Raw genomic sequence first — 23,635 nt, forward strand, 5'->3', positions numbered from 1 at the left:
GTGCACTTTGGCAGACACCAACAGGCTCATGGACTGGCCCACCTTCTGTTCTACATATTTGTGCAAGGCTGGTACTGCCTTTTTGGCAAAAAAATGACGGCTGGGGGCTCTCCACCTTGGCTCGGCACAAGCCATCAGTTCTCTGAAAGGTGCAGAGTCTACCACTTGAAAAGGGAGGGACTGCAGCACCAGCAACTTGGCCAGGAGCACATTCAGCTTCTGCGCCATTGGATGAGTGCACGCATACTGTTGTCTCTTGGCAATTGCTTTGGTGATCGATTGCTGACGGAATGACTGACGAGAAGTAGGAGGGCGAGGAGCATCAGGACCGGTAGATGATGGGAAAGACAGACAGCTCCCTTCGGCTGAGGTGATGGAGCCTTGACTGTCTGAAATCAGGTGCGTGCCACTGGGTGATGCAGCGGTTGCTGCAGCAGGCTGGACCACCACATTGGAGCCACGGATCTCCCAGGCCACTTTATGGTGATGCTGCATATGTTGATGCAGGACCGTGGTGCCAACATTGGCACCCTGCCCACGCTTCACCTTCTGCCCAAGGATTCGGCAAATGGCCATGCTCACCTCCTCCGACGGCTTAACAAAAAACTGCCACACTGCCAAGTAGGTGATTTTACCCCCAACACTCCGGACTGACTGCTACTGCCGCTGCCTCTGTGAACCCCTGCACCACTACTTTCCAGGCAGGTAGGCTCCTACAAAGCAGGTGGTCTACCCCAGGCACGTTTGGCTCCCGACCTCCCACTGCTGCCACCTTGCTGACTCCTGACCACGCTACCGACTTGCTGGCTCCGCCGCTGCCTCACGCGCAAGCTGCCACCCTCTTGTCCCGATGATGATGAAGCCCCTTCGTCACCCGGCTCCCAATTGCGATTGGCTACATCATCATCGAGTACTGTCTGCACGTCACTGATGTCCTCCTCAATGGTCTCTGAGCCAGGAGCCTGACCGATTGCAACACCAGCTCCCAAGCCACTCTCCTCATCATCCTCATCACTACTTGCCAGCCTACCGGAGGAAGCGGCGGATGTCTCCTCCAGATCTTGGCTGGGCAGTAGCTGCTGATTGTCCTCTAGTAGCTCGTCCTCGCTGAGGGAACAGAAAAGGACAGAAGCAGATTGAGGACAGGTGAGGGCACAGGGCCTGCTCCTGGGCCATGCCAACTAAGGGTTGTGTCTGACGAACCCACCGACTTTTGGCTGGCGGTGTCTGATGTCACTTGGGACGAAGTGGATGACCGAGTCAACCATTTAAGAACCACTGGGTTGCTGGTCAAGACACGACTGCTAGATGACACTGGGAGCTCAGGCCTCTCGAAGTGACCCCTGCTGCCACGCCCCCTGAATCTGCTGCGATCTGTGCCTGCGCCAGAAACATTTAGGCCTCTGCCCCTCCCCTGTGCAGGGACTGTCACTTCTCTGTTTGACATACTGTTAGATGAAATAAGTAAATAAAATGAAATTAATACACCCCAAAAAGGCTGTAATTTTCTCACTTCACCACACAACGGCTAATAAGCCGTTTTTGCCACTAATACATGCCAAAATAGGCTTTAGAACATATAACTGCACCGCTGAACAGCAAATAATACTTTTTTTTAGCCACTAATACACGCCAAAAAAGGCTTTAAAACATATAACTGCACCGCTGAACGGCAAATAATACTTTTTTTTGCCACTAATACACGCCAAAAAGGGCTGTAATATTCTCACTTCACCATACAATGGCTAATATGCCCCCCCCCCACTTTTACACGCCAAAAAAGGCTTTAGAACATATAGCTGCACCATTAAACGTCAAATACTTTTTTTTTGCCACTAATGCATGCCAAAAAGGGCTGTAATTTTGTAACTTCACCACACAACGGCTAATTAGCCCTTCTTTTCCACTAATACACGCCAAAAAAGGCTTTAGAACAGGCATGGCCAACCTGCGGCTCTCCAGCTGTTGTAAAACTACAACTCCCACCATGCCCTGCTGTAGGATAATAGATGTAGGCAGTCTGGGCATGCTGGGAGTTGTAGTTTTTCAACAGCTGGAGAGCCTCAGGTCGGCCATCCCTGCTTTAGAACATATACCGTATTTTTCGCCCTATAAGACGCACCGGCCCATAAGACGCACCTAGGGTTTTGAGGATGAAAATAAGAAAAAAAGTATTTTTAACCAATAGGTGTGCTTTTGGTGAGTTTTGAACTAATTGTGGTCTGTGGATGGCGAACTGTTATGGGGGATCTGTGGGTGACGAACTGTTATGGGGGATCTGTGGGTGACGCACTGTTATGGGGGATCTGTGGGTGATGCACTCTTATGGGGGATCTGTGGGTGACACTTATGGGGGATCTGTGGGGTGACACTTATGGGGGATCTGTGGGTGACACTTATGGGGGATCCGTGGGTGGCTCTTATTGGGGTCTCTGGATGGCACTGTTATGGGGATCTGTGTATGACAGTTATGGGGGGGATCTGTGGATGACACATATATAGCATCTTATGCTATGTGTCATCCACAGATACCCTCCATAACAGTGTCCCTGTAGTGAATGACCCTCAATACAGGGGGTGGGGGTCGCATCTGCTTTTATCATGACAGCAAGGCCCGTGCAGTGACTGTATCCTACTACACGGGCCCCGCTCACTGTATAATCGTATCTGTAATAGCTAATTGTTATGTATATAATCGCATTATCAGCGCCTGTATACTTACAACTACAAGCGCTCGGTAGCAGAGAGGAGGCAGGCCGGGAGGACGGGCGCTGGCAGCGTGAGTCACTACGTCATGCGCCAACGCCGCCTGCTTCATTCATAAAGTGGGCGGCGCAGGCGTGTGACGTAGTGACTCACGCTGCCAGCGCCCGTCCTCCCGGCCTGCCTCCTCCCTCCTCTCTGCTACCTACCGAGCGCTTGTAGTTGTAAGTATACAGGCGCTGATTATGCGATTATATACATAACAATTAACTATTACAGATACGATTATACAGTGAGCGGGGCCCGTGTAGTAGAATACAGTCACTGCACGGGCCCCGCTGTCATTATAAAAGCAGATGCCGGCCCCCAGTCCCTCCTCCCTCACTTTTGGGGGGGAAAAAGTGCGCCTTATAGGGCGAAATATACGGTATACTGTAAATACGGTAACTGCACAGCTGAAGGGCTATGCCACTTATACACGCCAAAAAAGGCTTTAGAACATATAACTGCACCGCTGAACGCCAAATACTTTTCTTTTGCCACTAATGCATGCCAAAAAGGGCTGTAATTTTGTCACTTCACCACACAACGGCTAATAAGCCCTTTTTTTGCCACTAATACATGCCAAAAAATGCTTTAGAACATATTGAACGGCAAATACTTTTTTTTTGCCACTAATACACGCCATAAAAGGCATTAGAACATATAACTGCACCGCTGAACGGCAAATAGTCAATACTTTTTTTTGTTGCCACTAATACACACCAAAAATGGCTGTAGTTTTCTCACTTCATCACACAATGGCTAATAAGCCCTTTTTTTGCCACTAATACATGCCAAAAAGAGCTGTCATTTTCTCACTTCACCACACAATGGCTAATAAGCTCTTTTTTTCCCCCACTTATACACGCCAAAAAAGGCTTTAGAACATTTAACTGCTCTGCTGAACGGCAAATATACTTTTTTTTTTGCCACTATTATACTCCAAAAAGGGTTGTAATTTTCTCACTCAGTGCTCCAGACTAAAAAAAATACCTAGTAGCCATTGGCTTCTGAACTCAAAAATTTAGGAGGCAAATAAAATTTTTAGTCGCCAAATCGAAACCGAATCAAAATTTTGGTATCATGACGCTACGCCGCTCAGATCGGCGTAGGGTTGTTTCGATACCAACATTTTGATTCGCTTTCGACACCATAATAAAGTATTGCGATACTCAATACCGCGCGAAAAAAAAAACACCAAAAAAAGCCGCATTTTATGAAACGTTCGGCCCATAATAGAACAGTCCTATCGTATTTTTTGGAGTGACAAGGTGACAAAAAAAATGGCGAATCGCATGTTTTTTATTTATTTATTTCTGTTATGGCGCTCACCGCATAGGAGATATTTTTTTAATAATTTAATAGTTTGGACTTTTCGGACGCAGCGCTATGTAATATGTTTATTTATTTATTGTTTATATATTTTATATGTAAAATTGGGAAAAGGGGGATTTAAACCTAATATTTTAGTGTTTCTGTTTTTTTTTTGTTTACTTACTATTAGCCCCCTTAGTGGCTGGAACCCTTGTCCTATTCACTCTTATAGAGCTCTATTAGGGTGAATTAGGGTGTTCACACTCTCCCTGCTGACCTGGGCTTTGTGCACACGGCAGCAGGGAGTTTACTATAGCAGCCAGGGCTTCAGGAGCGTCCTGGCTGCCATGGGAACTGATCGGAGCCCCAGGATTACACTGCTGGGGCTCCGATCGGAACTGCTACTGCCACCAATGACTTTAATACTGAGGGGTTGGGGGGGGGGGCGCACTGCGCCACCAATGTTTATTATACTGGAGTGTTGGGGGGGGGGGTGAACTGCACCACCAATGTTTATTATACTGGGGTGTTGGGGGGGGCACCTGAGGGGTTAACTGCAGTGGATCGCAGTTCCCTGTCATAGAGGTCGGGTGCCGGCTATTTGATTCCGGCACCCTCCTCCTGTATTTGTATTAACAGGTCAGTTATCTTCATTGGTGGGGCAGTGGCCACAGCCCCTCCCCTCCTCCTCCCATCTTTCCTCTTATTGGCGGCGGCGGCAGCAGCACAGGGGGGAGGGAGAGACTCCACAGGTTTGGTACACAGACTATTAAAAGGTAAGAAAATTCCAAGTTTTTTTTCTTTAATTTACAGACAGATGCATAATTAAAGATTCCTCCCATTATAAAAACACACTGCACACTGTTATTGATAATTTACAATTGTAATACAATGTGTGGAATAAAACTGCTATATTAATGCAAAAGCATTAGCAAATAGTTGGCACTCCACAAATCACGTGTTCTGGTGCTCAGTGGTAGGGCGATCAACCCAATATAGCGTAGAGAATACCATGGCACTCAATGTAAATGCAAGATTAACAGACTTTTATTTATACATCCAGTTACATTTAATTTGGCAAGGCCAATGTTTCGGTCCACCAGTACCTTGATCACAGCCTATGAACCTAAGAGGATCTGGAATTGCTGGATGTCGGCAGAATCTTGTCCTTGCTTAATTAAATGTAACTGGATGTATAAATAAAAGTCTGTTAAAGGGGTATTCCTATCACAGACAATGGGGGCATATTGCTAGGATATGCCCCCATTGTCCAATAGGTGAGAGCGGAGCAGGGAGAGCTGTGGCTGGAGGACCCTGGATTTCCCAGGGTCCGTCCACCACCAAGCACTGCTCCCCGCTGCTCCCATAGAAGTGAATGGGAGCGCACCGCGCACGCGCGGCCATTTTGGCGGCCCCATAGAAATGAATGGAGGGCAGCTGCGCATGCGCAGTGCACCCTCCGTTCATTTCCCCACTCCGTTCTCGTTGTAGGTGCGGGTCCCTAGCGATATGCCCCCATTGTCTGTGATGGGAATACCCCTTTAATCTTACACCTACATTGAGTGCCGTGGTATCCTCTATATGCTAATAATGCAGTTATTGACACAACGGAATAACTAAGACTACAGGGTATCTTGATGCAATACTATGCATCGAATGAAACTGTTGTATTAATGCAATTTTTCAAGTACAGTGCATTTGCATCAACTAAAACTGCACAGTATTGATGCAATACAGTGCATAGAATGAAACTGCTATATTAACCCCTTCACGAATTTTCACATACATGTACGTGATAAAAATATGAAAAACACATAATTCGCCATTTTTTATTCACCTTGTCCCCCCCCAAAAAATTAATAACAGTGATCAAAAAGTCATACATACCACAAAAATGGTACCAATAAAAATACAGTTCATTCTTCAAGTCCTCATACAGCTCCGTGGTTAGAAATGTAAAAAAGTCATGGCTGTCAGAAAATGACGATGCAAAGAAATTTTAGATGTTTAAAAAAGTAATTTTTTTTTAAAGTTGTAAAACAAAATTAAAAATATACAAGTTTGGTATCACCTTAACCATATTAACCTGCATACAAGGACGTCATTTTTAGCGCACAGTGAACATCGTATGTCAATGTCAATTTTGTTTTTTGTTTTTCAATTTCACCCCAAGACATAATAAATTAAATGGTGCCATTAAAAAAATACAACTTTTTACACAAAAAATAAGCCCTTATATGGCTATGTGAATGGGAAATTAAAAAAGTTATGGATCCTTGAATGTGGAGAGGAAAAAAAAAAGAAAGCAAAAACGAAAATGGGATTGATCTTGAAGGGGTTAATGCAGTTATTACAGCACAAAGCATTCACCAAAACTACATTTGACGCTATACAATGTGTGCAATGAAACTGCCATATTAATATAGTTTTTACAGTACAGCGGGTTAGCTATACCTGCATGGTATCTTGATGCAATAAAATGCATGGAATGAAATAGGTATATTAACCACCTCAGCCCCCAGTGCTTAAACACCCTGAAAGACCAGGCCACTTTTTACACTTCTGCACTACACTACTTTCACTGTTTATTGCTCGGTCATGCAACTTACCACCCAAATGAATTTTACCTCCTTTTCTTCTCACTAATAGAGCTTTCATTTGGTGGTATTTCATTGCTGCTGACATTTTTACTTTTTTTGTTATTAATCGAAATTTTACGATTTTTTTGCAAAAAAATGTCATTTTTCACTTTCAGTTGTAAAATTTTGAAAAAAAAAACGAGATCCATATATAAATTTTGCTCTAAATTTATTGTTCTACATGTCTTTGATAAAAAAAAAATGTTTGGGTAAAAAAAAAATGGTTTGGGTAAAAGTTATAGCGTTTACAAACTATGGTACAAAAATGTGAATTTCCGCTTTTTGAAGCAGCTCTGACTTTCTGAGCACCTGTCATGTTTCCTGAGGTTCTACAATGCCCAGACAGTACAAACACCCGACGAATGACCCCATTTCGGAAAGTACACACCCTAAGGTATTCGCTGATGGGCATAGTGAGTTCATAGAACTTTTTATTTTTTGTCACAAGTTAGCGGAAAATGATGATTTTTTTTTTTTTTTTTCATACAAAGTCTCATATTCCACTAACTTGTGACAAAAAATAAAAACTTCCATGAACTCACTATGCCCATAAGCGAATACCTTGGGGTCTCTTCTTTCCAAAATGGGGTCACTTGTGGGGTAGTTATACTGCCCTGGCATTCTAGGGGCCCAAATGTGTGGTAAGGAGTTTGAAATCAAATTCTGTAAAAACTGACCAGTGAAATCCGAAAGGTGCTCTTTGGAATATGGGCCCCTTTGCCCACCTAGGCTGCAAAAAAGTGTCACACATCTGGTATCTCTGTATTCAGGAGAAGTTGAGGAATGTGTTTTGGGGTGTCTTTTTACATATACCCATGCTGGGTGAGATAAATATCTTGGTCAAATGCCAACTTTGTATAAAAAAATGGGAAAAGTTGTCTTTTGCCAAGATATTTCTCTCACCCAGCATGGGTATATGTAAAATGACACCCCAAAACACATTCCCCAACTTCTCCTGAGTACGGAGATACCAGATGTGTGACACTTTTTTGCAGCCTAGGTGGGCAAAGGGGCCCATATTCCAAAGAGCACCTTTCGGATTTCACTGGTCAGTTTTTACAGAATTTGATTTCAAACTCCTTACCACACATTTGGGCCCCTAGAATGCCAGGGCAGTATAACTACCCCACAAGTGACCCCATTTTGGAAAGAAGACACCCCAAGGTATTCCGTGAGGGGCATGGTGAGTTCCTAGAATTTTTTATTTTTTGTCACAAGTTAGTGGAAAATGATGATTTTTTTTTTTTTTTTTTCATACAAAGTCTCATATTCCACTAACTTGTGACAAAAAATAAAAACTTCCATGAACTCACTATGCCCATCAGCGAATACCTTGGGGTCTTTTCTTTCCAAAATGGGGTCACTTGTGGGGTAGTTATACTGCCCTGGCATTCTAGGGGCCCAAATGTGTGGTAAGGAGTTTGAAATCAAATTCTGTAAAAATTGACCAGTGAAATCCGAAAGGTGCTCTTTGGAATATGGGCCCCTTTGCCCACCTAGGCTGCAAAAAAGTGTCACACATCTGGTATCTCTGTATTCAGGAGAAGTTGGGGAATGTGTTTTGGGGTGTCATTTTGCATATACCCATGCTGGGTGAGATAAATATCTTGGTCAAATGCCAACTTTGTATAAAAAAAATGGGAAAAGTTGTCTTTTGCCAAGATATTTCTCTCACCCAGCATGGGTATATGTAAAAAGACACCCCAAAACACATTCCTCAACTTCTCCTGAATACAGAGATACCAGATGTGTGACACTTTTTTGCAGCCTAGGTGGGCAAAGGGGCCCGTATTCCAAAGAGCACCTTTCGGATTTCACTGGTCATTTTTTACAGAATTTGATTTCAAACTCCTTACCACACATTTGGGCCCCTAGAATGCCAGGGCAGTATAACTACCCCACAAGTGACCCCATTTTGGAAAGAAGAGACCCCAAGGTATTCGCTGATGGGCATAGTGAGTTCATGGAAGTTTTTATTTTTTGTCACAAGTTAGTGGAATATGATGATTTTTTTTTTTTTATTTTTTTTCTTACAAAGTCTCATATTCCACTAACTTGTGTCAAAAAAAAAAAAATTCTAGGAACTCGCTATGCCCATCAGCGAATACCTTGGGGTGTCTTCTTTCCAAAATGGGGTCACTTGTGGGGTAGTTATACTGCCCTGGCATTTTCCAGGGGCCCTAATGTGTGGTAAGTAGGTAAATGACCTGTGAAATCCGAAAGGTGCTCTTTGGAATGTGGGCCCTTTTGCCCACCTAGGCTGCAAAAAAGTGTCACACATGTGGTATCGCCGTATTCAGGAGCAGTTGAGGAATGTGTTTTGGGGTGTCATTTTACATATACCCATGCTGGGTGAGAGAAATATCTTGGCAAAAGACAACTTTTCCCATTTTTTTTATACAAAGTTGGCATTTGACCAAGATATTTATCTCACCCAGCATGGGTATATGCAAAATGACACCCCAAAACACATTCCCCAACTTCTCCTGAATACGGAGATACCACATGTGTGACACTTTTTTGCAGCCTAGGTGGGCAAAGGGGCCCAAATTCCTTTTAGGAGTTCATTTTTAGACATTTGGATACCAGACTTCTTCTCACGCTTTGGGGCCCCTAAAATGCCAGGGCAGTGTAAATACCCCACATGTGACCCCATTTTGGAAAGAAGACACCCCAAGGTATTCAATGAGAGGCATGGCGAGTTCATAGAAAAAAAAATTTTTTGGCACAAGTTAGCGGAAATTGATTTTTCTTTCATTTTTTTCTCACAAAGTCTCCCTTTCCGCTAACTTGGGACAAAAATTTCAATCTTTCATGGACTCAATATGCCCCTCAGCGAATACCTTGGGGTGTCTTCTTTCCAAAATGGTGTTATTTGTGGGGTGTTTGTACTGCCCTGGCATTTGAGGGTCTCCGCAATCATTACATGTATGCCCAGCATTAGGAGTTTCTGCTATTCTCCTTATATTGAGCATAAAAAGATTTTTTTTTTCCGTTCAGCCTCTGGGCTGAAAGAAAAAAATGAACGGCACAGATTTCTTCATTCGCATCGATCAATGTGGATGAAGAAATCTCTGCCAAAAAAAGAAAAAGGAGGGGAAAGGCGTCTGCCAGGACATAGGAGCTCCGCCCAACATCCATACCCACTTAGCCCGTATGCCCTGGCAAACCAGATTTCTCCATTCACATCAATCGATGTGGATTAATAAATCATTGCCGGGATTTTTTTTTTTATATATACAAAGTGTTTGCCAAAGTATATGAACACCGCCACCTCCTCAGCTCATATGCCTCGGCAAACATATCTTTTACTGCAGAGGAGAAATCTCGTCTTGCAGCGCCGCATACACCGACTTACGTGTAATCTGACAGCAGCACAATGCTTCTGTCCGAATGCACATCAGTGCTGCAGCTAGTCGATCGGTTGGTCCACCTGGAAGGAAAAAAAAAAAAAAAAAAAAAAAAAAAAACAGGCCGCAACACAATAATTTTATTAACTTTGGAAGAGAACATCTAAACTTTAACTTTTTGAACTGAACATTAACCTTTTTGCTTACTGGTGTTTTTTTTTTTTTTTTTTTTTTTTACCTTTATAGAACAAACCTCTCCTTCCCCATGGGACAATGTGCAAAGCGCAAATCGCCCAAAGATGTGGCGAAGTGCGTTATGCACTTTATCCCAGGTGAAAGGAGAGGTTTGCAGCAGCTGTGAGTGAATGGGCCCTAATAGCCCTGTGTGCCTGTCCTGGTGAGATGTGATCCCTATGCTAGGTGTACCTGTGTGTGGAACTTCCGGAAACACTCTCCATAGCATAGGGCAGGGTGGTCAGGACAGTCAGGACAGAAATAGCGGGTGTCACGCCTTATTCCACTCCTGCTACAGACACAACATTTTTTTCGGGGTGGCGGTTGGGTTGAGGTACCAGCAGCGACACTGGGGAAATGTCGCTCGTGTAGACGGCTAACTACACTGGTGGATGGGGCCACGGAACCTCCTGGATAAATGAGGTTCTCGATGATCTCTTCCTGGAATTTGAGGAAGGATCCTGTTCTCCCAGCCTTACTGTAGAGAACAAAACTATTATAGGCAGCCAATTGAATTAAATATACAGACACCTTCTTATACCAGCGTCTGGTTCTGCGGGAAACTAAATAGGGAGCCAACATCTGGTCATTGAAGTCCACCCCTCCCATGAGCGCATTATAGTCGTGGACTGAGAGGGGCTTTTCAATGACACGGGTTGCCCTTTCAATTTGGATTGTCGTGTCTGCGTGAATGGAGGAGAGCATGTAAACGTCACGCTTGTCTCTCCATTTCACCGCGAGCAGTTCTTCGTTACACAAGGCAGCCCTCTGCCCCCTTGCAAGACGGGTGGTTACAAGCCGTTGGGGGAAGCCCACGCGACTAGTTCGCGCGGTGCCACAGGCGCAAATCCGTTCTAGAAACAAATGCCTAAAGAGGGCCACACTTGTGTAAAAATTGTCCACATAAAGATGGTACCCCTTGCCGAATAAGGGTGACACCAAGTCCCAGACTGTCTTCCCACTGCTCCCCAGGTAGTCAGGGCAACCGACCGGCTCCAGGGTCTGTTCTTTTCTCTCATAGATCCGAAATTTGTTGGTATAGCCTGTGGCCCTTTCACAGAGCTTATACAATTTGACCCCATACCGGGCACGCTTGCTTGGGATGTATTGTTTGAAGCCAAGGCGCCCGGTAAAATGTATTAGGGACTCGTCTACGCAGATGTTTTGCTCGGGGGTATACAAATCTGCAAATTTCTGGTTGAAATGGTCTATGAGGGGCCGAATTTTGTGGAGCCGGTCAAAAGCTGGGTGGCCTCTGGGACGGGAGGTGGTGTTGTCGCTAAAATGCAGGAAACGCAGGATGGTCTCAAATCGTGTCCTGGACATAGCAGCAGAGAACATGGGCATGTGATGAATTGGGTTCGTGGACCAATATGACCGCAATTCATGCTTTTTAGTTAGACCCATGTTGAGGAGAAGGCCCAGAAAAATTTTAAGTTCGGAAACTTGGACTGGTTTCCACCGGAAAGACTGGGCATAAGAGCTTCCCGGGTTGGCGGATATAAATTGTGTGGCATACCGGTTTGTCTCTGCCACGACTAAGTCCAAGATCTCCGCAGTCAAGAACAGCTCAAAAAATCCCAGGGCCAAACCGATTTGAGCCGTCTCAACCCGAACTCCAGACTTGGCGGTGAAAGGGGGAACTACAGGTGCGGCTGAAGTTGGTGACTGCCAATCAGGGTTTGCCAGCACCTCAGGGATTCTAGGGGCTCTACGGGCCTGTCTGCGCGGTGGCTGCGACGGGGTAACTACTGCACGTGCCACCGTACCAGCTTCAACTGCCCTTCTGGTGCTCGCCACGTCACCATGTTGTACGGCAGTGCTGGTACTAGGTCCAGAAAGGGCTGCGCTGCTGGTGTATGCCTCACCACGTGATCCGGCAGCGACAGCCCCACTCTGCTGCTCTTGAAACGGATCCTGCACAACCTGTGGTCTAGCGACACGGGGCCGGGTACGCCTGGTGCTGCCAGGGACCTCCACCTCCTCGTCCGAACTTTGGGTCAGAGAGCCACTGCTTTCCACAGGTTCATATTCTGACCCGCTAGATTCGTCAGATGAGGGTTCCCATTCCTCATCCGACTGGGTCAGAATCCTGTAGGCCTCTTCAGAAGAATACCCCCTGTTTGACATTTTGGACTACTAAATTTAGGGGTATTCCCTGAGACTACCCAAGAAAAAAAGCAAGCCTTACAAAGGGGAGGCTAGCGAAGTACCGGAGGCCGCTGCGGTTGATAAAAAATATCAAAACTGATTTTTTTATCGCCGCAGTGCGTGTAAAGTGAATGTGCAGTGATCAAAAAACAAATATTTTTTTGTCACTGCGGTGGGGCGGGCATGGGTGAACGCACGTGTGGGCGACCGATCAGGCCTGATCGGGCAAACACTGCGTTTTGGGTGGAGGGCGAGCTAAGGTGACACTAATACTATTATAGATCTGACCGTGATCAGTTTTGATCACTTACAGATACTATAAAAGTACAAATGCTGATTAGCGATACGCTAATCAGCGAATAAGTGACTGTGGTGCGGTGGGCTGGGCGCTAACTGACGCTAACTACCTAACCAAGGGGCCTAAACTATCCCTAAAACCTAACAGCCAATACTAGTGAAAAAAAAAAGTGACAGTTTACACTGATCCCTTTTTGTCTTTCACTAAGTGATTGACAGGGGGCGATCAAGGGGTTAATTAGGATGATGGGGGTGATGGAAGGTGATCAGGGGCTAAGGGTAGTGTTTTGTGTGTACTCAGAGTGATGTCTGCTCCTCTGCTGGATCCAACCGACGAAAAGGACCAGCAGAGGAGCAGAGAAGCCATATAACAGATCATATTTACTAATATGATCTGTTATCTGGCTTCTGATTTGATTTTTTGAAAATCGCCAGCCTGCCAGCCAATGATCGTGGCTGGCAGGCTGGTGACGAAATACTTCTTTAACTTTTGCCGGCCCGCGATGCGCATGCGCGGGCCGGCAATGCACGAAATCTCGCGTCTCGCGAGAGGACGCACCGGCGCATCCACCCAGAACAACAGGACCGCCGCAAAGACGCAATCCTGCGTACGGCGGTCCTGAGGAGGTTAATGCAGTCATTGCAGTACAATGCGTTCACTAAAACTGTACAGTGTTTTGATGCAATAATATACAATACAATGCATTTGCAGCACTATGTAAGTTGCTGGCAATAAGCCTCTCAAACACTTATGAACTGTAGACACTTGAGGGTTTTAAAAATAAGGCTCTCTGGCTGTTCATTTACAGAAACAAATAGGTTGCAGAATTTGCAGTGCAATGTGAATTTCTCAATTGCAGCAGCTGTATGAACTCTCATAGTGAACAGTCCATCCTGCCCTATGCTTTTCCTGATACAAAAAACTTGTTAAATATGTCCCTATACTCTCCCTAACACACCTAGATTACTGGATTGTGTCTGTAACTGCTTTTTGGCAGACAAAGTCAACACGTGCTCTCAGATCCCAAGCTAGGCTTAGAATGGAATCTTTCCATCCCAGTGGCTGAAAGAGCTTCTAAAATCCTGCCCTGATTGGCTCACAAGCTGTCTGTCAACCGCCGAGCCAATCTGGGACTAGCCCTCACCCTCCTAGGGTCATGGGATCCTCCATCTTCATCCTTCGTGTAGTTTTCCCTGCCAATGTTGTGTGGTGTGTGGAGGTCATTTTGTTTGATGTAAATTTCCAAAACTTCTGATTCGTTCAGCAGTAGAATATTTGTGAAATTTGTAACAAACTCTAGTTCTTTTTTATTTCGCCCTCATGTGTATCAGCAGGGTAGGATTATAGGTTGGACCTGTCTCTTTTTTTAACCTTATCAAGTATGTAACTTCTAAGCATGTATAATTTTCAGTCTTTACAGTCATTCTAGCGTTATGAATCAGGAAGTTGATAATGAGCATTGCTACAATTCCTATGTACAGTCATGGCCAAAAGTTTTGAGAATTACATAAATATTGGAAATTGGAAAAGTTGCTGCTTAAGTTTTTATAATAGCAATTTGCATATACTCCAGAATGTTATGAAGAGTGATCAGATCAATTGCATAGTCCTTCTTTGCCATGAAAATTAACTTAATCCCCAAAAAAACTTTCCACTGCATTTCATTGCTGTCATTAAAGGACCTGCTGAGATCATTTCAGTAATCGTCTTGTTAACTCAGGTGAGAATGTTGACGAGCACAAGGCTGGAGATCATTATGTCAGGCTGATTGGGTTAAAATGGCAGACTTGACATGTTAAAAGGAGGGTGATGCTTGAAATCATTGTTCTTCCATTGTTAACCATGGTGACCTGCAAAGAAACGCGTGCAGCCATCATTGCGTTGCATAAAAATGGCTTCACAGGCAAGGATATTGTTGGCTACTAAGATTGCACCTCAATCAACAATTTATAGGATCATCAAGAACTTCAAGGAAAGTGGTTCAATTTTTGTTAAGAAGGCTTCAGGGTGTCCAAGAAAGTCCAGCAAGCGCCAGGATCGTCTCCTAAAGAGGATTCAGCTGCGGGATCGGAGTGCCACCAGTGCAGAGCTTGCTCAGGAATGGCAGCAGGCAGGTGTGAGCGCATCTGCACGCACAGTGAGGCGAAGACTTTTGGAAGATGGCCTGGTGTCAAGAAGGGCAGCAAAGAAGCCACTTCTCTCAAAAAAAAACATCAGGGACAGATTGATCTTCTGCAGAAAGTATGGTGAATAGACTGCTGAGGACTGGTGCAAAGTCATATTCTCCGATGAAGCCTCTTTCCGATTGTTTGGGGCATCTGGAAAAAGGCTTGTCCGGAGAAGAAAAGGTGAGCGAAACCATCAATCCTGTGTCATGCCAACAGTAAAGCATCCGGAGACCATTCATGTGTAGGGTTGCTTCTCATCCAAGGGAGTGGGCTCACTCACAATTTTGCCCAAAAACACAGCCATGAATAAAAAATGGTACCAAAACACCCTCCAACAGCAACTTCTTCCAACAATCCAACAACAGTTTGGTGAAGAACAATACATTTTCCAGCACGATGGAGCACGGTGCCATAAGGCAAAAGTGATAACTAAGTGGCTCGGGGACCAAAACGTTGGCATTTTGGGTCCATGGCCTGGAAACTCCCCAGAACTTAATCCCATTGAGAACTTGTGGTCAATCCTCAAGAGGCGGGTGGACAAACAAAAACCCACTAATTCTGACAAACTCCAAGAAGTGATTATGAAAGAATGGGTTGCTATCAGTCAGGAATTGGCCCAGAAGTTGATTGAGAGAATGCCTAGTCGAATTGCAGAGGTCCTGAAAAAGAAGGGCCAACACTGCAAATACTGACTCTTTGCATAAATGTCATGTAATTGTCGATAAAATCCTTTGAAACGTATGAAGTGCGTGTAATTATATTTCACTACATCACAGAAACAACTGAAACAAAGATCTAAAAGCAGTTTAGCAGCAAACTTTGTGAAAACTAATATTTTTGTCATTCTCAAAACTTTTGGCCACGACTGTAGATACAGTAGGTGAGTGAAATGAACAGTAGAGCAGATTAAAAGGCAGAATTTATATAGTAATATGAATATAGAGGGAAATGTATTAAACTGGTGTAAAGTAGAACTGGCTTAGTTGCCCATAGCAACCAATCAGATTCCACCTTTCATTTTCCAAAAGAGCTGTGCTATGGGCAACTAAGCCAGTTCTACTTTACACCAGTTTAATAAATCTCCTCCATTGTTTTTTTTTTTTATAGAACATAGAATGATCATCAGTAAGCAATGCAACTTTTGAAACAGCAATTTATAGAGACCTCCTGTTTGCGTTTAATTCTGGCAATTCAGTGTAAATCGGATGATTAAATTAATAACTCTATACAGATAAAATAAATGTACAGGTTAAAACAAAGCTTACCAAAATTAAACAAATCCTAACCACGTATATGGATTATATTAATTTTTGTTTCAATACTTTGTCCTGTACCCTGACAAAAATAGACCTGGGATGCCATGGGAAATGAGCTCTCCTTAAAAGCTTTTGACATCTTACTTATAAATAAAATAAAAGCAGTATTGAAGCCATCATTTACGTCTCAGTGATTAAATACAGCAGGACCACGATGTGAAGTCATTCTTTTTAAAATACAGCAATAACTATGGAAAATAGCACATTCAGTTAGAAAACACAAGCAACTGAGAATAGAATTACCTCAATTTCCTGATAGGAGCTGTTAATCATGGCAATCAGCATGTTCAGAAGGACCACCACCATTGTCACATTGTAGATACCATAAAGAACATAGCCGATGTTCTCTATAAACTTATGGTCGTATTTCAGAACTACAGATGTTACTTCAGACAAGCCGAATATGGACCAGAAGAGTGTTTTAAAGCTCTCCTCAACACTTAAAAGACAAGAAGACAATTAATGTTATGTTCAACTTTGCTTACATTGTCAAGATTTTTTGGTAAAGTTTTATTGATGAGTAAAAAATTATGAAAGTTAGCAAGGAAGGAAAATGAAGGCCTTACATGTGAAAATCAACCAGCTCACTGCTTTTACCTTTCAACTTGAATGAAATATTAGAGATGACACTTGAAATGTAACTGTTGTTTAACAAGTCATATTAATAACTTTTGCAATATACTTTATTAAGGACATATATGTAATTTTATTTAAAAACTGCATCTAACGTGTCCCCTTAGAAACACTCTCAGCATTCTTCTGAACACTAAATATGGCTCCTCAGGCTGCCTCCGATCTCTCTGACCATCACTGCCTCCCCAAACCAACCTATTTTAATAATTACTATGATTTATACTGAATCCCTTCCCTGCCCTTCACCTATATATTCTGCCTCCAGCACCTCCTTTCCCTATCTTCCCACTGCTAACCAGAAACGCACTGGTACGTATAGAAAGTAGAGGAATTGCTGTGGTCAGCCCTAACATCATTGTATGCCTTTGTTTAGTACTTACTGTATACTGCCAAGCTGTTCTTTATCTTCCCAGCACTTACTAGGTAACCAGGGACATTGCTTAGAAATAGAGAACCGTGCTGCAGTGAACGGTAAGTCCTAAACACAGACATACCATACATTTATTCCAGGGCTGATTGCTGCATATCTGTTCCTCTCTATCTTCCTATTGAGTTTCTGGTTAGCGCTAGGAAGATAAGGAGAGGAGTGGGGCTGCAGCCTTCAGCACTGCCAGCAGATGATATAGGCAGGGAATCAATATAAATCATAATAGACCCCTTATTAAAATTAACTTAGTTGCACATAGAATAGGAAGACAGTGACTGGTGCAAAGAGAGCAGAGGCCGCCTGAGAAGTTGGCCTCTGCATCCTACAGTAAGTGGTATTTAATGCTAAAGGTGGAGGCTCAGAGTACTGCTAAGGGGACATATCAGAGGTAGTTAATACATAAACTAATGCAATAATTGCATTAATAAACTTACACAAATTTCCCTAATAAAGTCTATTACAAAAGTTAATTACATAACTGTCCTTACATAATTTTTTAAACAAAGAAGTTTAAATGACATTTACACTTTAATAACTAATAACTAAGAGCCAGGTTTTTACAGTACACTCAAGTGAAATTATATATGAAAACTTAAAGGGGTTGTCCGAGTTATTTTTTTGTTCTTTGTAGGTTTCTAACTAGTCAAATGAAAGGATTTTACATTTGACTTACTTTATCTCCAGTTGCTGGTTTCTCTGATTTCACTGAGGGTCACATGACCTGTGATGTCAGCTTCTCTCCCTGCTCTGATGATGTTTCATGTACAAAGCCTAAGAGATCAGATATGTGCCTGTACACAAGACATCACTGGGCTGGCCACGACCCCTGCTCTGCCATCTGCTGCTGCTCTCTGCCCTGTTTCTCCCTCCCACTGGATACTTCAGGAAAGATTAACCCCTTCAGCTGCACAGACTCGTGGCTGAAGGCTTTACTGAGTAGCTGCAGGCAGTGAGGAGACAAATGCTGGGCACAGGAGCTCACAGACTAGAGGAGTTCTGCACAAGAACACTTGCTTAGCTCAGTTATATATTGCTGCCCATCAGATTTGCAGTGCTAATTTTTTTTTTCATAACTCGGACAACCCCTTTAAAGGGGTTGTGCAGCCAGTACACATTAATGACCTATTCTCAGAATATCTCAGAATATCTGATCAGTGGGGGTCAAACTCTATAACATAAACTTGACACACACATTAGATAAATTGCAAACCCATCAATTTTGGATGGATGAGCTGACGATCAAGGCATGGGGTCAGCCTGTCTACCCCCCAACTGTATTTACCCAGAAAATACTTGAAAATACCCAGAAAGTGCTGTTACAGTGTATGTCAATTTTTTCCCCTCTTGCCTTAGGGTGGGCTGGCTCCTCCTCCCATTGGTTGCTTTATGCACATGGAGGTGACTAGGAGCAACACACCATATGTGCGGCGTCTGCACTCCTGAACATAGAAGCCCAATGGCTTAGGTAGGTTTAGCGTAGGACCCGCCTGACCTGAGACCACCTTGGCGCTTGGTAGGCGGGCTTAGATGTGTTTTGATCAAAATATATTGACTAAGTGTCTCAGATATTATCATATCAGAGTGAGGACTTTGTCCATATATAATGCTTGCATCTACTTTACTAAGTGCATTATTATCTTATTTCTGTGGTTTTCTTCAATAATATGGCCAGGGACATCCGCACATTTGTATATCATATCGTGCAGGATGTTTTTATCTTAGTGTTTTCTGTGGATTTTTTGGCTTTCAGAATAAATGTTTTATTTGGAGCTCAGAATCAGTTTTTTAGAGAAACTGGATCTGTTCCAAAAATGTATGTAAACTGATATCAATTTTTAAGAAATACCTTTTTCAATTTCTACAAGGCAAATATATTTAAAAAAAAATAAAAAAATGTGTCTTTTTGAATGGTGTGAAATGTTATTGGTTAAATTTTGGCCTTTTTTGGAAAACATGTCAGTAGGAGATATTTTTTAAACAGATGGAAAAAACTGAAACTATTGTATGCAGTTTATCAGATTTTCCTATTTTGCTGGATGGAATAGTGCAGACAACTCTGCCTGCCCATCCAGTTAAAAAACATGAATGCAAACTAAACAAAACGTATGTACTTTTGAAATGTTTTTTCTACAGAAGGCTGTGTGTCCATTAAAAGTGTCTGTTTTCTACTGTTTCTAAGTAAAACAGATATATTTAATGGGAAATAAAAAACACTTGTGTTAACAAAGATTCACTCATATTTTCATTATAAATGTAGTATGCAAATGGTAACGTAAAGAGATCTGAAAGACAACTTATGATAGGGAATAATGTTAAGTTTTATCGGGGAGTTTGCTTGACAGCCATGAGTGCTTTCTTCTCCATTCCAGAGGTGTCTGTTAAAGGGGTTTTCCAAGTGTTTTATACTGATGACCTATCTGGATGGGTCATCAATATGTGATTGGTGGGGGTCTGACTCGGCACCCCTGCCAATCAGTCATTTGAAGAGGCGTGGTGCTTCAGTTAGTGCTGTGGCCTCCTGGCAGCTTAATAAGCACAGCACCGTTCATTGTATAGTGGCGGTGCTTGGTATTGCAGCTCAGCCCCATTCACTTGAATAACACTGGGCTGTGCCAAGACCATGTCACCAATGAACTTGGCATCACTGGCCTAGGAAGAGGCTGCAGTACTCACTGGAGTGCTGCAGCCTCTTCAAACAGCTGATCGTCAGGGGCGTCGGACCCCCATCTATTAGATACTGAAGACCTATCCACTGGATAAGTTATTAGTATAAAATACTCAGACAAAACATTTAAAAAACATTACTGTATGGTTTATATTTCTATGTCTGTTATTCCAACATGGGCAAATTTGTAGATTATCTCCCATTAACAAACCATATTTTCTTCTTTAGAGTAGACTTAAGAAGGAGTGGGAGTCACTTTGCTCATGTTATTAATTCAGATCTTATTTCTTGAAATGTACATCTACCTATAGTTTGTATTCTACTCATGTGTCTAATTGTTGAACCAGAAAATGTGTTTTTATAAATAATAGAAAGCAACTTATAAAAAAATAAGCATTACTAAACCAGACATAATATAATACTTACGTTGTGAAAGCAGAGTTCACTTTAGCTCCAAGGTAGTAAGAATACAGGATAAACATCCCAATCATGAATGCCAGGAACACCATAATAAAGAGGACCATGAACTTAAAGATGTCCTTCACAGTTCTCCCAAGTGATATTTGTAGAGGCCCAAAACTTTCATTGGCTGGTAGGATGTAGGCTATTCTTGAGAAGCTCAGAACAACAGCTATTGCATATAGGCCTTCCGATATAATCTGTGGATCAGACGGCAACCATTTATCTCTGGCTGGAAGAAATCAAATACATGGTAAGTAACTACAATAAATAATACCGGAGACAAATCTGATCAGTGTCTTAAGGGATGGCTTTAAGAGCAACATCCAATTTCCCTCTTTCTAGTTTACATTCTGGAAATATATGAGATATCTCTTCAGTGAGTGCTGGATGTCTAGCAAAGGATGGAAGATTTATGATGTGCTTGTTTAAATTAAATCCCATCAAAGTAGACTTAGATGTATGATGGTCCTACCAACCGTGATCTACATTCTTCCACCAAGCAGTGTATTCATTCAGAAAACATTTATTACACACAAGAGCATTTCTAAAGGTCACCATACTATAGAGTTAGAATGAACCACTGCACTCCTAACCAGTGTATAAACATACAGATCATCTTTATTTGTAGACGACCATTTACCAATTTTCTATATTTGTTTCCATGCCATTTCTTCCTTTATAATCGTATGTCAACAATGACTAGTTTCCTTCCCTTGAAATCATTTTCCATATTTATTATATATCAAATAAAATAAAAGACCAAAATTCCTTCCCCCAAATGTTTATTTACTCTGATGTCTTCACAGTCACTTGAGGGGAACCTGTAAAAAGCCAAACCACTGCCAGAATGAAATTCTGACAGGCTTATGGCTACAAACAGCTGTATTTTACTCTAAAATGCTGCAGTGCATACAATAATAAAGAACTGATACTGTGCAGTATCCATATGTACATGATATGACAAAATACTGAGAATTACACCCAGTATACAGGACAAGAGTAATGGTACTGTGCAGTGTCTATATATACAGAATAAGAGCAGATACAGAGAATTACACCCAGTATATAGAACAAGAGAAGTGGTACTGTGCAGTATAGTGGATACTGGGATTTACACCCAGTATACAGGACATGAGAAGTGGTACTGTGCAGTGTCCATACTGCATATACAGAATAAGTGCAGATACTGAGAACTACTCCCAGTATACATTACCAGAGAAGTGGTACTGTTCAGTGTCCATATATGCAAAATAAGAGCAGATACTGAGAATTACAGCTAGCATACAGCACAACAGAAATTGGACTGTACAGTGTCTATATATTCAGAAAAAGTACAGAAACTGAGAAGTACACTCAGTATACAGGACAAGAGATGTGGCACTGTGCAGTGTCCATATATACAGAATAAAAACAGACACTGAGGATTACACCCAGTATACAGGACAGAAGAGGTACTGTGCAGCGTCCATATATAAAGAGAATAAAAGCAGACACTGAGAATTACACCCAGTATACAGGACAAGAGATGTGGCACTGTGCAGTGTCCATATATATAGAATAAAGGTAGACACTGAGAATTACACCCAGTATACAGGACAAGAGATGTGGCACTGTGCAGTGTCCATATATATAGAATAAAGGCAGACACTGAGAATTACACCCAGTATACAGGACAAGAGATGTGGCACTGTGCAGTGTCCATATATATAGAATAAAGGCAGACACTGAGAATTACACCCAGTATACAGGACAAGAGATGTGGCACTGTGCAGTGTCCATATATATAGAATAAAAGCAGACACTGAGAATTACACCCAGTACACAGGACAAGAGAAGTGTTATTGCACAGTGTCTATATATACAGAATAAGAGCAGATAATGAGAATGATACCCAGTATACTGAAAAATAGAAGTGGTACTGTGCAGTGTCCATATTAACAAAATAACAGCAGTTACTAAGAATTGCACACAGTATACAGGACAAGATAAATGGCACTGTGCAGTGCCCATATATATAGAATAACAGCAGATAATGAGAATGACACCCAGCATACAAGGCTAGAGAAGTGGTACTGTGTACCATCCATATTTACAGGATAAGAGCAGATACTGAGAATTATACCCCACATACAGGACAAGAGAAATGGTACTGTGCAGTGTCCATATATACAGGATAAAAGCAAATACTGAGAATTAGACCTTGCATAAAGGGCAAGAGAGTGCAGTGTCTATATATACAGAATAAGATCAGATAAAGTGAATTACACCCCCCCCCCATAAGTATATACATATTTACAGAGCAGATACTGAGAATTATATCCCACATAGAGAACAAGAGAAGTGGTACTGTGTACTCTCCACCTACTAAGGTGGACTTAGACGCTCAGTTCCATTCTTCAATTGCCACCGGCCCCACACCACTGAGACACAGTATGAAGCAAACATTACTCTTATATAGCGAAATCATAAGAGACCCCAGACCTCAGTTGTCATTTAATATACAACTTGTGCAATTCTTGTGGTTATGATAGCAATTGTAACTGGATTGAAAACTGTCTGAAGGACCCTGTCCAGAGAGTTGTGGTTAATGATTCCTATTCTGAATGGTCCCAGGTTATCAGTGGTGTACCCCAAGGTTCAGTGCTGGGTCCCCTATTATATAACTTATTTATTAGTGATATAGAGGATGGGATTAATAGCACAGTTTCTATTTTTGCAGGTGACACCAAGCTATGTAGTACTGTGCAGTCTATGGACGTTGTCCATAAACTACAAGCTGACTTGAACACTCTTTGTGTTTGGGAAAAGGTGATCTTTTTTTCTCTCCATGGCTGTGACGCTCTCCGCTGTGATTGAACGGCGCTACAGCCATTGAGAAAAATGGCAGTCTCTTCCACTCTGTACCGATGCTATTCATTTGCATACCAGGCGGGAAGGAACAGGGGGCCCAGCGGGGGAAGGGAGCGCCAGACAGATAAGCTAGTAAGTGATCTTACATGCCTGCACTATGCCCTACATAACCCCCTACTTATTTCATAGTGTCTGGACCTATAAAAGGTCCAGGACACATCCCCTCAGACACCAAAATTCACTTCCCCTCCCTTCCCTTGGTTGAACTTGATGGACTTATAATTTTTTTTCAACTGTATTAATCATGTAATACTGGGAGTTGTAGTTCCATAGCAACTGTTGTAGTTAATACTGTGAAATCTTTTTAAAGATTCTACACAATA

General features: G+C 42.6%; 1 protein-coding gene across 2 annotated transcripts in view; it reads right to left on the reverse strand.

The window, feature by feature from the left end:
* TRPC3 (transient receptor potential cation channel subfamily C member 3) overlaps positions 1-23,635 on the reverse strand; it is a 495,918-nt gene that overhangs the window by 93,047 nt on the left and 379,236 nt on the right. For both annotated transcript variants that reach the window (XM_040418404.1, XM_040418405.1), the window contains exons 7-8: positions 20,367-20,631; positions 16,459-16,654 (exon numbers count right to left, since the gene is read on the reverse strand). In XM_040418404.1, coding sequence (XP_040274338.1) covers positions 16,459-16,654; positions 20,367-20,631 — 461 coding nt within the window. The remainder of the gene's footprint in view (positions 1-16,458; positions 16,655-20,366; positions 20,632-23,635) is intronic.

The sequence above is a fragment of the Bufo bufo genome, chromosome 2 (assembly GCF_905171765.1).
Source record: "Bufo bufo chromosome 2, aBufBuf1.1, whole genome shotgun sequence".
Taxonomy (NCBI): Eukaryota; Metazoa; Chordata; class Amphibia; order Anura; family Bufonidae; genus Bufo; species Bufo bufo.